A 13,328-nucleotide genomic window follows, 5' to 3' on the forward strand; every position below is an offset into this window, starting at 1 on the left:
CAGGAGACTGAGGCAGGATTCCAAAGCCAGCCTCAGCAAAAGTGAGGCACTAAGCAACTCAGTGAGACCCTGCCTCTAAATAAAATACAAAATAGGGCTAGGAATATGGCTCAGTGGTCAAGTGCCCCTGAGTTCAATCCCCAGTACCAAAAAAAAAAAAAAAACCAAAAAACAAAAACAACCAGAGCTGGGAATATAGCTCAGTTGGTAGAGTGTTTGCCTTGCATGCACAAGGCCTCTGGGTTCTAATCCCCAGAACCACACACACAAAATAAATAGTGCCAGACAGCCAGAAGAATGAGAAATTATACTCCATTATATGTGATGTATCCAAAGTGCATTAAGTGAGGCATAGGAATCACTTAGTAATAATGAAGAATATAAGATAATATGAAAACATAATAGTGGGGCTGAGGGTATAGCATTGGCTTAGCATGCAGAAGCCTTGAGTCCAATACACAATACAACAAGGGAGAAAAAAGAAAAGAAAGAAAGAGAAAAATAAAACAATAGGGGCTCAGGATGTGGCTCAAGTGGTAGCGTGTTCACCTGGCATGCGTGAGGCACTGGGTTCAATCCTCAGCACCACATAAAAATAAAATAAAGATATTGTGTCCACCAAAAACTAAAAAATAAGCATTTAAAAAATAAAATAAACAATAGTTATGAATCTTGTTGTATGAAGTAACAAACCATCAAAACTTAGAACAAAAAAAAATGGAAAAGGCTCAAGGAGAAACAAATTTAATAAAGATATTCATCTTTCAACACATAATGATAAGTATAAGAAAGACAAGCTATGGAAGCTCAAATTAGTAAAATAGGCAAATCAAATTCTATAACATAAACACAGAAGACAATTTACTTTCAAGTGCCCATGAAATTAAAAAAGAAAAAAAGACCATGTATTAGTTCACAAAAAAGTCTTCAATAAATTACCAAAATAATAGTAGGAACTTAAGTTCCTAAATTAAAACAAAATTTAGAATTTTGTTTTAATCACATGTTGGATCAACTTAAAACCAGAATTGCAGTATAAAAATGATGATAATTAAATCATTTTACCAGAATAAGTTGTGAAGTTTTGCTAAAAGTTTGCCATAAGGAAAATTCACTATCTTAGGTGATTATTATGCAATTAGAAATGGAAATAAATAAGTTAAATATTCAACTTGAGTATGAAGAGCTGGGGTGTAGCTTGGTGGTAGAGCACTTGCCTAGCATGGATAAAGCCCTGAGTTCAATCCTTGGTACCGAAAAAAAGGAAAACAAAATGAAGAGTAGGAAAAGAGCTATAAAATATTTTTTAGAATGAAGAAGTAATAAGAATATAGGGTCTGGGGCTGTAGCCCAGTGGCTGAATGCTTGCCTACACATATGAGGCACTGGGTTCTATCCTTAGCATAAAAATAAGCAAATAAAATAAAAGCCTATCCATCTACAACTACAAAACAATTTTTGAAAAAGAATAGAGGCAGAAAACAATGGAAAAAATAAAATTAGAACTGTTAAATCTAAGAGTTATTTGAAGGAAAAAAAGATTAAATGATGGGAGGAAGCATCTATAGACAGAATTAGTCAGTGTGGGAATTGACAGCTAATGCAGAGAAAATTAAAACAAAGTTGATGAAGAATGCCCCTATAAAATTCACAGGTAGAATTCTTTAATTTTTTGTGTTACCATGGATTGAACCCAGGGTTGCTTAACCTCTGCAGCCCTTTTTAGTATTTTATTTAGAGACAGGGTCTCACTAATTTTCTTAGGCCCATGCTAAGTTGCTGAGGCTGGCTTTGAACGTGCAATCCTCCTGCCTTAGCCTCCCCAGGCACTGGGATTACAGGCATGCACCACCACTCCGGGCTCTTTCAAATCTTGAATGTATAGATTTTCTTTTCTTTTTTCTTTGGACCAGGGATTGAACTCAGAGGCACTTAACCACTGAGCCATATCACCAGCCCTTTTTATTTTTTGTTTTGAGACAGGGTCTCACTAAGTTGCTGAGGCTAGCCTTGAACTTGTTTTCCTCCTGCCTCCCTCTTCCAAGTTGCTGGAATAACAGGCTTGTGCCACTGCCCCAGCAAAACTGAGACTTCTTTAAAGTCAATATACCAATGATATATCTTTCGTGTATAGAAAATTTATAAGCATATGGCCTATCTCAAGAATGCAAGGATGGCTCATCATTAGGAAATCTATTTGACTGTAGTAAATATTTTTCACCATTAGGGGAAAAACTTTCCTCATCTCAGAAGATACTGACAGTGTTTAACAAAATTCAAAATCTGTTTATAGTTTGTAAAATACTAAAAGTAGGAATAACTGTATATTTCATACTGGTTTAACATTTAGAAGCATTTCTATTAAAGGACAAGACAACGAATCCCACTATCAACTATTGTTGATACTATTAAATGTTGATCTGTAAATGTGGATCAGTGTAATTAAATTAGAGGAAATAAAGAAGCTTAAATATTAAAAATGAGTGGCTTTTCTTTTTTCCCCAGATACTTAATTATAAGCCTGGTTGGGGGGGTTACAAAATCAACCGAAATGAAATGCAGAAAAATTCAGTAAGGATCTGGACAGCAAAATTAATGTTCAAACAACAGTAGCGCGGCAAGAAAGCCGGAAGTTCAATGCGAACACGCGAGCACAAGCACGTGGGTATAGAGGAGCACGTGGGCATTGACGTGGGTATAGACGTGGGCACGCGATTGCTCAGTGGCCGGAAGTGCATGCGTGTGGTGCCCAGGCGCATGCGCTTGGTGTTCCCAGAAGAACAAGTGTCTTCTGACTCAATCGCCTGTAATTTGCGTTAGAGCCCACGCTTTCTTCAAGCACACACGCTTTCCAATTTCGTGCCTTCCTCTGCAGTTCATGCTTTTGTACTTGAACCTGCGTTCTCCTTGGTTCTCCGCCATCTCCTGGCCTGTACCAGCTGCGGAGTAGCTGAGACCACTGCAAAATCTCTGCCATGTCTTCAGACAGCATTATCTACATTACCACAGAAAATTTGGAGATGCCTGTAGATGTTGTAGAACTGCACCAGATTAATGTGGAAACGGTTCCTTTGGAGACTATGGCCGTGCAAACCATTGAAGTGTACGAGGATATTAGCGGTAATTGGGTCCACGGTGGCCACAACCACCCACCGCTAATTGCACTTCAGCCTCTGGTCACTCTCACTGCCAGCCACGGAGAATACGATCAGGAAATGATCATGGTGCAGACCCAAGAGGAGGTGGTGGGTTACTGTGATGCAGACAACCTGCCAGCCAACAATGAGCTCGAGGGCGAAGTGGTTGACCCAGTCGGCGGTGAAGATGTCAGTTTCCAGCAGACCCTAGCATCTCTTTTTGGCTCCACCATGTCCTCAGCCTGTGGTGGGAAGCACACCAGCCAGAGTGGCAAGCACAGCAGCAAGAATGCCAGCAGTGAGGCCAAGGTAGGAAACGGCAGCTCTGAACTGGGCAGTAAGAAGTGGGAACAGAAGCAGGTGCAGATGAAAACCCTGGAGGGAGAGTTCTCTGTCACTATGTGGCCCTCAGTTGACAAAGGAAACCAGGGGACAGAGGTTCAAGGACAGACTGAAAACTCACCTCCTGATTATTCTGAGTACATGACAGGGAAGAAACTTCCTCCTGAAGGAATACCAGGTATTGACCTCTCTGATCCCAAGCAGCTGGCAGAATTTACTAGAATGAAGCCAAAAAAACCCAAAGAAGATGGCCCAAGAAACATCGCTTGCTCTCATAAAGGCTGCGTGAAGATGTTCAGGGATAATTCTGCTATGAGAAAACATCTGCACACCCACGGTCCCCGAGTCCACGTATGTGCAGAATGCGGCAAAGCTTTCGTTGAGAGCTCCAAATTAAAGCGACATCAGTTGGTTCACACTGGAGAGAAGCCCTTTCAGTGCACCTTTGAAGGCTGTGGAAAGCGGTTTTCTCTGGATTTCAACTTGCGCACCCATGTACGAATCCACACTGGAGACAGGCCCTACGTGTGCCCTTTTGATGGCTGTAATAAGAAGTTTGCTCAATCAACTAACCTGAAGTCGCATATCTTAATGCATGCCAAGAACAAGACCAGCCAGTGAAAAAAGATCCTTCCCCAATTCGGGAAGTATCTTCCACTGGTATGGTTGAGAGTATGTCTGCCCTTTGTTGTTTGAGGGAAAAAAGGTGTTTTCCAAGAAAAAAGAAAAATGTATCCTGAATATGCAAGGTCATGTTTTGATAGAATAGTTAAAGTTAAAATATTTCTGAAAAAGCAAATTTTATGTAGCATAATATTGTTAAAATGCACTCACTGCCTTGTTCTGTAATGATATTTCTGTGAAGTTTTTTCCCTACAGGAGAATGATTGATGAGCCTGACATCAAAGGACAGCTTGTTCAAGCTGAGTTAGAGACTTTTGTCATTCTTAAAAATATGAAGTTCACTTATTGCCTATATTTTAAATTTTTATTTTCCAAATGTTCATCTTTATACTCTTAGAAATATGTTTGGGAATACTGTTTTGATTTTTTTTTGGAGGTGAACAAGTTTGAGTGCAGAGGTTTTCTTTAAAAGAATGAACATTTACATACTTAGGTATTTTCCTGCTGAAGAAAAGTAACTTTTATTTGCTGTCTTAATTTTGGTTTTATTCTTTGATGTTAATACATTTTGCATAACTAAGCTGCATTGAATTGAATGACATTGAACATTAGATGATTTGGTAGTATTAGTCAGTTTGAGCCTATTTTGGTCAATTTTATTTTCCAAAAAATATTACCAGATGTTATCATCCAGTGTGATTTCTTTGCTTGTTAGAGTAGTGCTCAGATGGAGAATATATTGTTTGCATATTGATTTTCAACACATTATATACATCCTGTGTAATAGAAAAAAGCAAAAATAAAATAGCTGTTCTAAAAGAAGGGAAATAAAGCTTGTCTGTATAAATACAGTGTCTAGGAAATGTAGGAAAAGTGAAGGGTGCTACTGGTGTCTGATGGGTATAGGGATAGAGTACTGCTAAATGTCCTATAGTGCATAGGACAATCCCCCACGACAAAGAATTATCCTGCTGAAATGCCTGCAGTACCAGTGTTAAGAAACCTGTTCTAGACAGTCAAAGTTGTAACAGTTTTCGTGTGTGCTTATAGACAAATCATTAATGGATGAGAAGGTTAGAAAGAAATTTGTTCCACCATCCCCATTGTCACTTAAGCTATCGTAGACAAATTCAGAATCTAGAGGGGTGATAACGGTACTAGGCTGCATGCCTGGCAAGAAATAGGAGACCACCTGTAGAGTCAAGGAATCTATGCAGCTGTGTGCCCTTACCTTCATTCCTTTTGTTCATGCCTTGTTTCTTTGACTAGTATTAGCACCATGGGGTTGGGAGTGGGGGTGGGGAGGAAGATGGATAAAGGGATAGGTGCGCAGCAGGGGCATGAGGGGGGCATGAGGGGGTCATGGGGAGAAAAAGGAGTCACGGAGAGGGAGGGGGAGCCCGTGGAGCCGTGGGGGAGGGCACGCACCCGCAGTATTCCGAATTGGTTTTCCCAGAGTGAATTGAAGAAATTAGAGGGGTTTTTGTTTTACTTTTGTTAATAAAGCTATGAAAGCTGTATAATAAAACACATGTGAGTATCTTTTGTAATCTTAAAGTGGAAAAGACTACAAAGGAACCCACTGACCATGCCAAAACTTAAAATGCCTATAAATGCAAAACTACAAAACGAGCCAAAGAAACTCAGAGGAGAAAATTATAATACCTATTACAAAGGACTAAATTCCTCTATTTATATTTTATAAGTAATAATGTATGCAAATTAGGTTTTTAAAGGAGAGCGCTTAGCAAGTGACCAAGGATGTACGCAGGCATTTGGATAGAAATATGCAGCTCTCTGAAGAAATGTGAATAGCCTTATAGAATGTGTAGGATCTTTCATGAGACACAGCATCAAGCCAGGTGTGGTGGTGCATGCCTGTAATCGGGCTCAGGATTCGGAGGCAGGAAGATTGCAAATTCAAAACCAGCCTTAGCAATTTAGCAAAGCCCTGAGCAATTTAACAAGGCCCTGTCTCAAAAAAATAAAAAGGTTGGGGATATAGCTCCCTGTTTAACTGCCCCTGGGTTCAAACCCCAGTACCAAAATAAAATAGAAATCAAGACAGATTTCATTTTTCACCCAGCAGATTGTATCAAAGACTAAATTTAATGATAGTATCCACTCTATTCAGAGGGAAGAGAAACTTCAAATATAGGAACATAAATTAATGTAAATTTGTTGAAGGTCAATTTTATTTCACATACTTTTTTGATCCAACAATTCCATTTCTAGATAATTTTCTATCTCCTTACAGATACGTGCTTAATTAGATGCATAATAAAAGCAAACCTGTTGCCAGGCACTGTAGTGTGTGCCTGTAATCCCAGCATTTCTGTAATCCCAGCTGCTCATCCCAGCAGCTTGTGAGGCTGAGGCAGGAGGATCAGGAGTTCAAAGCCAGCCTCAGCAACAGTGAGGTGCTAAGCAACTCAGTAAGACCCTCTCTCTAAATAAAATACAAAATAGGGCTGGGGATGTGGCTCAATGGTTGAGTGCCCCTGAGTTCAATCCTCGGTACCAAAACGGGGTGGGGGTTAGTCATGACTAAATATGGGAAAAGGTCTAAAATATAGTATAATACCTAATGTAATACCATTGCTAGGGTTTTTTGTTTGTTTATGTTGCTGGGGATCAAACCCAGTGCCTAGCACATATCAGACAGCTGCTCTACCACTGAGCACACCCCCAGCCCACCTTTGGTGTTTTTAAGGATGTATCTGTATATAATAGAAGATATCATTTACCCCATAAATTCTAGACCAGACTTACTCTGGATATTTCTAGAATTAACCACTTAGAAAACTTTTTAAAACAATTTGCAATGTGCACATGGTAAATGGAACATGTGTTTACTAGGTATCTACCTGCTTTAATAACTTAAATAACAGTGGCCTAAATTATCATAAAATTTTCCAAATATAAACAGTTCAGTGTTGATATGATGATTCTGTGATTTGGCAGACTTTTGGGCTCTTCCTGTCTTGTGAGCTCTTCTATTCCCAGCATTCAGCTTCTTTGTCACAGACTCAAGTCCAACTCCATCATAGTACATTCCAGTGCAGAGTTGTTCCTGTTACTTCCACTTATACTAATAATGCACCTACCCTGGTTCTAATAATGCCTCTAACCTGTCGATGAGAAAAACTGTTATGGAAAAAGGGAAGACTGTATATAGGAGGAGAGTGTGCTAGTGAATGCTTAACTCCTGGCTCTGGAGGGTAGGGTGGGAAACCCTGATACTAGCATTTGCTGGTTTCTATGGTGTAAATGCTCCCACCATGATCAGTTTCAAGCGACTGACCTACAGTTTCTGAAGAAGGAATTGGAAAGAAATGTACACAATTGACCTGGCAAGCTGGTAGGAACAGTTCTACCACACCAATGAGTTCATGTAATTATCTCTGCCACAGGATAAGGTATAAGTCCTAAGAGAAAAAAATGAGTTTTTTATTGGTTGTTCAAAACATTACAATGCTCTTGACATATCATATTTCATACATTTGATTCAAGTGGGTTATGAACTCCCATTTTTACCACGTGAACAGATTGCAGAATTACATTGGTTACACATCCACGTTTATACATACTGCCATACTAGTGTCTGTTGTATTTTGCTGCCTTTCCTATCCCCTTCCTATCCCCCCTCCCCTCCCCTCCCATCTTCTCTCTCTACCCCATCTACTGTAATTCATTTCTCTCTCTTGTTTTTTTCCCCTTTCCCCTCACATCCTCTTATATGTAATTTTGTATAACCCTGAGGGTCTCCTTCCATTTCCATGCAATTCCCCTTCTCTCTCCCTTTCCCTCCCACCTCTCGTCCCTGTCTAATGGTAATCTTCTCATGCTCTTCCTCCCTGTTCTGTTTTTTAAAAAACTATAAAACAGGGCTGGGGTTGTGACTCAGTGGTAGAGCACTTGCCTAGCATGTATGTGTGAGACACTGGGTTCAATTCTCAATACTGCATATAAATAAATCAAAGGTCCATTAACAACTAAAAATATATTTAAAAAACACTAAAACAGAAGGTTGGAGTGTAGCTCAGTGGTAACACACTTGCCTAGCATGCACAAGGCCCTGGATTCCATCCCCAACACTGCAAAAGAAGTATGTTTAGAATCTGGGGGTATAGCTCAGTAATATATCATGTACTTAGCTTGTGTGAGACCCTGGGTTTGATTCCTAGCACCAAAAAGGAAAAAAAAAACAAAGGAAGGAAGGAAGAGAAAAAGCCAAAAACCTGTATCCAGTTTTTTTTTTTTTTTTTTTTTAGGTTTAAATTCCCATTCACTTTTTTTAATTTGTTCTTTTTAGATACACATGACAGTAGAGTGTATTTTGACATATTATGTATACATGAAGTATGAATTCCTATTCTTGTGGTTGTACATGTATATTAGTTGTGTATTCATAATGAACATGGGAATGTCCGATTCATTCTATTGTCTTTCCTATTCCTATCCTCTTTCCCTTCCCTCATTTCCCTTTGTCTAATCCAATGAACTTCTACTCCCCAACCCCGCCCTTATTTTGTGTTAGCATCTGCATATCAGAACATTTGTCCTTTGGTTTTTTGGGAATGTCTTATTTCACTTGGCATATTTTCCAGTTCCATTTACTGGCAAATGCCATAATTTTATTCTTCTTTATGGCTGAATAATATTCCATTGTGTATGTATAACACATTTTCTTTATCTATTCATCTATTGAAGGGCACCTAGGTTGGTTTCATAGCTTAGCTATTGTGAATTGAGTTGCTATAAACATGATGTGGCTGCATCACTGTAGTAGGCTGATTTTAAGTCCTTTTCAAAAACCTGTATCTTAAAATGCCCTTTATTGTGTTTGTATACATATTTCTGGACATTCACAATGCATCATAACCTAGAACTAAACACCACATTCATTCTTCAATAATTGTAACAATACAAATTTTAAATGGATAATTATCTTATGAGTCCTTTAGCCAGCCAGTCATAGTAGTGGGTGCCTGTAATCCCAGCAACTCAGGAGGCTAAGACAGGAGGTTTGCAAGTTCAAGGCCGGCCTCAGCAACTTAGTGAGACCCTGCCTCAAAAAAATAAAAAGGGCTGGGGATGTAGCTCACTGGTAGAGCCCCGCCCCTGAGTTGAATCCCCAGTACTGCGGGGGGGGGGGGGGGGGGGGGGGAGTCTTTTAAAACCATTCTTAAGTATCCTTAAAGAATTATTAGAAAACATTCTGGTTTTTACCTTTGGATAAATAAATATATGCATAAATATACTCACATACTTGCTGATGTGGGCAGAGAAAATTTCAGGAGGGATAAAAGGAAAATGTTGAATATGTTTACTGTGAGTGGTGCTGGTAGGTAAAATAGGGAAATCTTTTTTTTTTCTGCAGTACTGGGGATTGAACCCAGGACCTCACATATGGTAGGCAAGCACTCTACATTCCCAACTAGGGCCAAAGAAAGTTATATGTCTCCAGCAATAATTGGGTCCACATATCTCCTTCAGAGTTTACTAATTGGCATAGGAGTAACTAGTCCTGCTATCTATCTACCTAACCCGTCACCTTGTCATTCCCAGTTGGAAGTTGTCAGCCTAGTGGAGAATGAGGTGGCTTTGCTCTGCCTTCTTTCCCAGGCAGAGGGATAAGGAGAGGTGGAAGGGGGGATATGCTCATCTTGCCATAAAATCAATAGAGGGCAAATTCAAAGATTTAGAATTATCTGTAAGAAGGGATTGATCAGAGCTGTGGTTGTGGCTCAGTGGTAGAGCACTTGCCTAGCATGTGTGAGGCACCGGGTCCGTTCCTCAGCACCACGTAAAAATAAATAAATAAAATAAAGGTCTGTCAACATCTAAAAAATATTTTTTTAAAAAAGGGATTAGTATCTCATTCCCTGCTAAATAGTTACTGATCTGTGGGCTCACCTTGCTGTTACCCAAAGTGGAAATGAGCAAGGGGGAATATACATAAATTACATACTTAGAGAGAGAGAGAGAGAGAGATAACAGATTCATGTGCACATAATGCCTAGCTTATTGATTTTAAACTTAATAATTTCATTGCTTCTAAAATGTCTTCCCACTTCCATGTAAAAAGTCCAGAATATTATTTATGGTAGTCTACTGAAGAATACTTAATTCTGCTTTTGTAATGCTACTTTTAAAGCACTGCATGTGTAGTAGCTACTGTTTTTGAAGTTTTTGTTTTGTTTTGTTTTTGCTTTTGTTTTTGATACCAGGAATTGAGCCCAGAGTCTTTTAATAACTGAACCACATCACCATCTCTTTTTATTTTATTATTATTTTTTTAAATTTTGAAACAGGGTCTCACTATGTTGCTTAAAGTCTCACTAAATTACTGAGGCTGACTTTGAACTTGTAATCCTCTTGCCTCAGCCTCCTAAGCCACTGGGATTACAGGCATATGCCATCGTGCCCAGCTAATAGCTATTTTTTAAAGCAATGAAATACATACTGATTTTGAAAAGGAAAATCCAGTAGCCATATATCTGAAATTTGGTGAGGAAGAGAGATGAGATAGATGCTTCCTGAGCAAATTTTATAGGAAGGTGTTTAAATTTTGAACTAAAGTATAAAGAATTTTCAGAAGGGAGATTAAATAGTACCCGCTGTCCAATCCTAAGTGAAGAGCAAATTGCTTTTAAAAAGTTCTTGGAGCCGGGCATGGTGACACACTCCTGTAATCCCAGCAACTCTGGAGGCTGAGGCAGGAGGATCAGGAGTAAAAGCCAACCTCAGCAATTTAGCAAGACTCTGTCTTGAAATAAAAATAAAAAGGGCTACGGATATGGCTCAGTGGTTAAGTGCCCCTGGATTCAATTCCTGATACCAAAAACAAACAAACAAACAAAAAAAAGTTCTTGGGCTGAGGGTTTAGTTCAGTGGTAGAGTGTTTGCCTAGCATGTGTGAATGTGTGAGCCCTGGGTTTGATTCCTAGCACTGCCAAACAAAACTAACTAACTAAACCTCTATGCCTTGCTGCTAAAAAATCACTTTAAATAATAAAGAAAGTTTGACTATTCTGGCTCTATAGTTAAATTTTTTGAAATCTTAAATATTGAAAATCTTGTTTTTATTTATATCAGCTAACTGAAAGTTATTTATGGGGTCAAGTAAAAATATTAGTGAATCTGGAAATGATAATGTAATTATAGTAAGCAATGGTCTTGCTAGTCAGTTTATATTCCTTCAGATATAACTACAATGAATGATTCTAGGAATAATAATGTGAGTTGATTTTTTTTTTTACCTATTAAGTCATCTTGTGTCCTAAAAATCACTTAAAAACACTTCTGTGTGTTTGAGAATTGAAGTAGTTGTGTTTTATTGTTTCCAAACTATACTGAACACAAGTAGGGCTTGATTGAGGTAAACATTAGCCTCTTCAGTAATGATTACCAGCCTCAAGGCAATGGGTACCTTGCTGCTTTGATCACAGCAATAGATTTTCTTCTCCCTTGATCCATGATCTCAAACTTAAACCCTGGATCACCTATACTCATATTTTTCTATTTTTACCCTGATCTCATTGCTTAGTATATAAACCAATTCCATCTAAGCCCTGATGTTTCTTGTTTCATTAAAATCCTGAAGGAAGCAAGAGAAGACGTGCTATCACAACTATTTAACATTGTTCTAGAAGTTTTAGCCACTGCTACAAGACCAAAAGAGGGGCTGGGGATGTGGCTCAAGCGGTAACGCTCTTGCCTGGCATGCGCAGGGCGCTGGGTTCGATCCTCAGCACCACATAAAAATAAAATAAAGATGTTGTGTCCACCGGAAAAAAAAGACCAAAACAGGTGGGATAGGGAGGAAATAAATTATCATTATTAGAAGAATTTAGAGACCATGCAATTCTATATGTAAAATTCATTTTGGTGGTTAAGAAGTAAATGAGTGTAGTGTTCCTGAAACAACCCAACAGCATCCTAGGAAGAAAAGATCCCATTCAGAGAATTATACACTGTACTAAAAAAAAGTTAACTTTTTAAAAGAAATATATAGGTCCAATATAGAGAAAACTACAGATCTTTAGTGAGAGATGTAAAAGATTTGAGTAAATGTAGATATGCCAAGATCATATGTTAGAAATACAGAATTGTGGATTCACTCCTAGTTATTGTAGTGGTATTAGAAATGCTATTCTGAATACTATTTGGTGGTTGCAAAAATGATTCTCAAATTTTTCAGAAAGAATAAAGGAGAAATAACCAAAATAAACAAATTAAAATAAATTGAAGCTATTTACTTGCTAAATACTACAATATTATTACTACCAGTAATTATGACTGCTTTATCGTCACTTAAATAATCTGAACAGTGGAAAAGGGTGGAAAATTCAAAAGCAAATCAATGAATGGATGCAAGTATACTATAGGTGAAAAGTAACATTTAATTTAATGAGGAAAAAATATTAAACATTTGAATAAAATCATACTTATAAATCACAACAACATACACACAAAAATTCCAAATGATAAAAGACTTAAATGTCAAAACAAAACTATTCAAGACCATCTTTCTAAACAGAAAGAGTAATTACTTACATAATATTAGGGATAGGAAAAGTCTTCCTTTGAATGGCTGCAAATGTTGAATATATGATGGAAAAGATCAGCAGATCTGGCTGTGTAAATATTAGCTTTTTTTTTTCCTGGTTGTTTTTTTTTTTTTTTTCTGATACATGCTTGACTGGTACAATACCACTGAGCTACATCCCCATCCCTAATTTTAGCTTTTTTTTTTTTTCTTTTTAAAAGAACCAGTTCCTTTATAAAGGTCTGTTGCTTTATAGTCTGTGACATGATATAAGATACATAACTAGTTGTTCCACCAAAATTACTCTTTGTAATAGTTCAATTCTTAAATGGAAACAATCCTTTTTTCTAAGTGCCACTTGGGATTTCATATCCCAGTTTGGCAAGATTTTTTTTTAATTTTGTCATAACTTTCACTTGAATATATTTGAGATTTCCTTCAAATATCACAAATATGTTTAAATTAATGATGTATAGATTTTGTGAAGAGAATAGTAGAATATATTAGTTCTATTGGTATTAAATATACTAGCATGTGGTCTTTCTAATGTGATATTAACAAGCCCATTTTAGATATTGGTATCTGAATTGAAGGTAGCGTCTAACAGAACATTTGTCTGCTATATTAATAAATAGCTCTCTCTACTTCACAGCTTCTTCCGGTCACTTTAC

At 37.8% G+C, this 13,328-nt stretch overlaps 2 protein-coding genes across 3 annotated transcripts in view; both read left to right on the forward strand.

Annotated features, from left to right (window-relative positions):
- Positions 1-13,328, forward strand: part of Mbtps2 (membrane bound transcription factor peptidase, site 2) — a 45,212-nt gene that overhangs the window by 17,449 nt on the left and 14,435 nt on the right. The gene's annotated exons all lie outside the window — the stretch shown is intronic.
- On the forward strand, positions 2,911-4,222 carry Yy2 (YY2 transcription factor). Its single transcript, XM_027927251.2, has one exon. The coding sequence runs from the start codon at positions 2,976-2,978 to the stop codon at positions 4,098-4,100; it is 1,125 nt and encodes a 374-aa protein (XP_027783052.1). The 5' UTR covers positions 2,911-2,975; the 3' UTR covers positions 4,101-4,222.

This window comes from Marmota flaviventris, chromosome X (genome assembly GCF_047511675.1).
Source record: "Marmota flaviventris isolate mMarFla1 chromosome X, mMarFla1.hap1, whole genome shotgun sequence".
Lineage (NCBI taxonomy): Eukaryota > Metazoa > Chordata > Mammalia > Rodentia > Sciuridae > Marmota > Marmota flaviventris.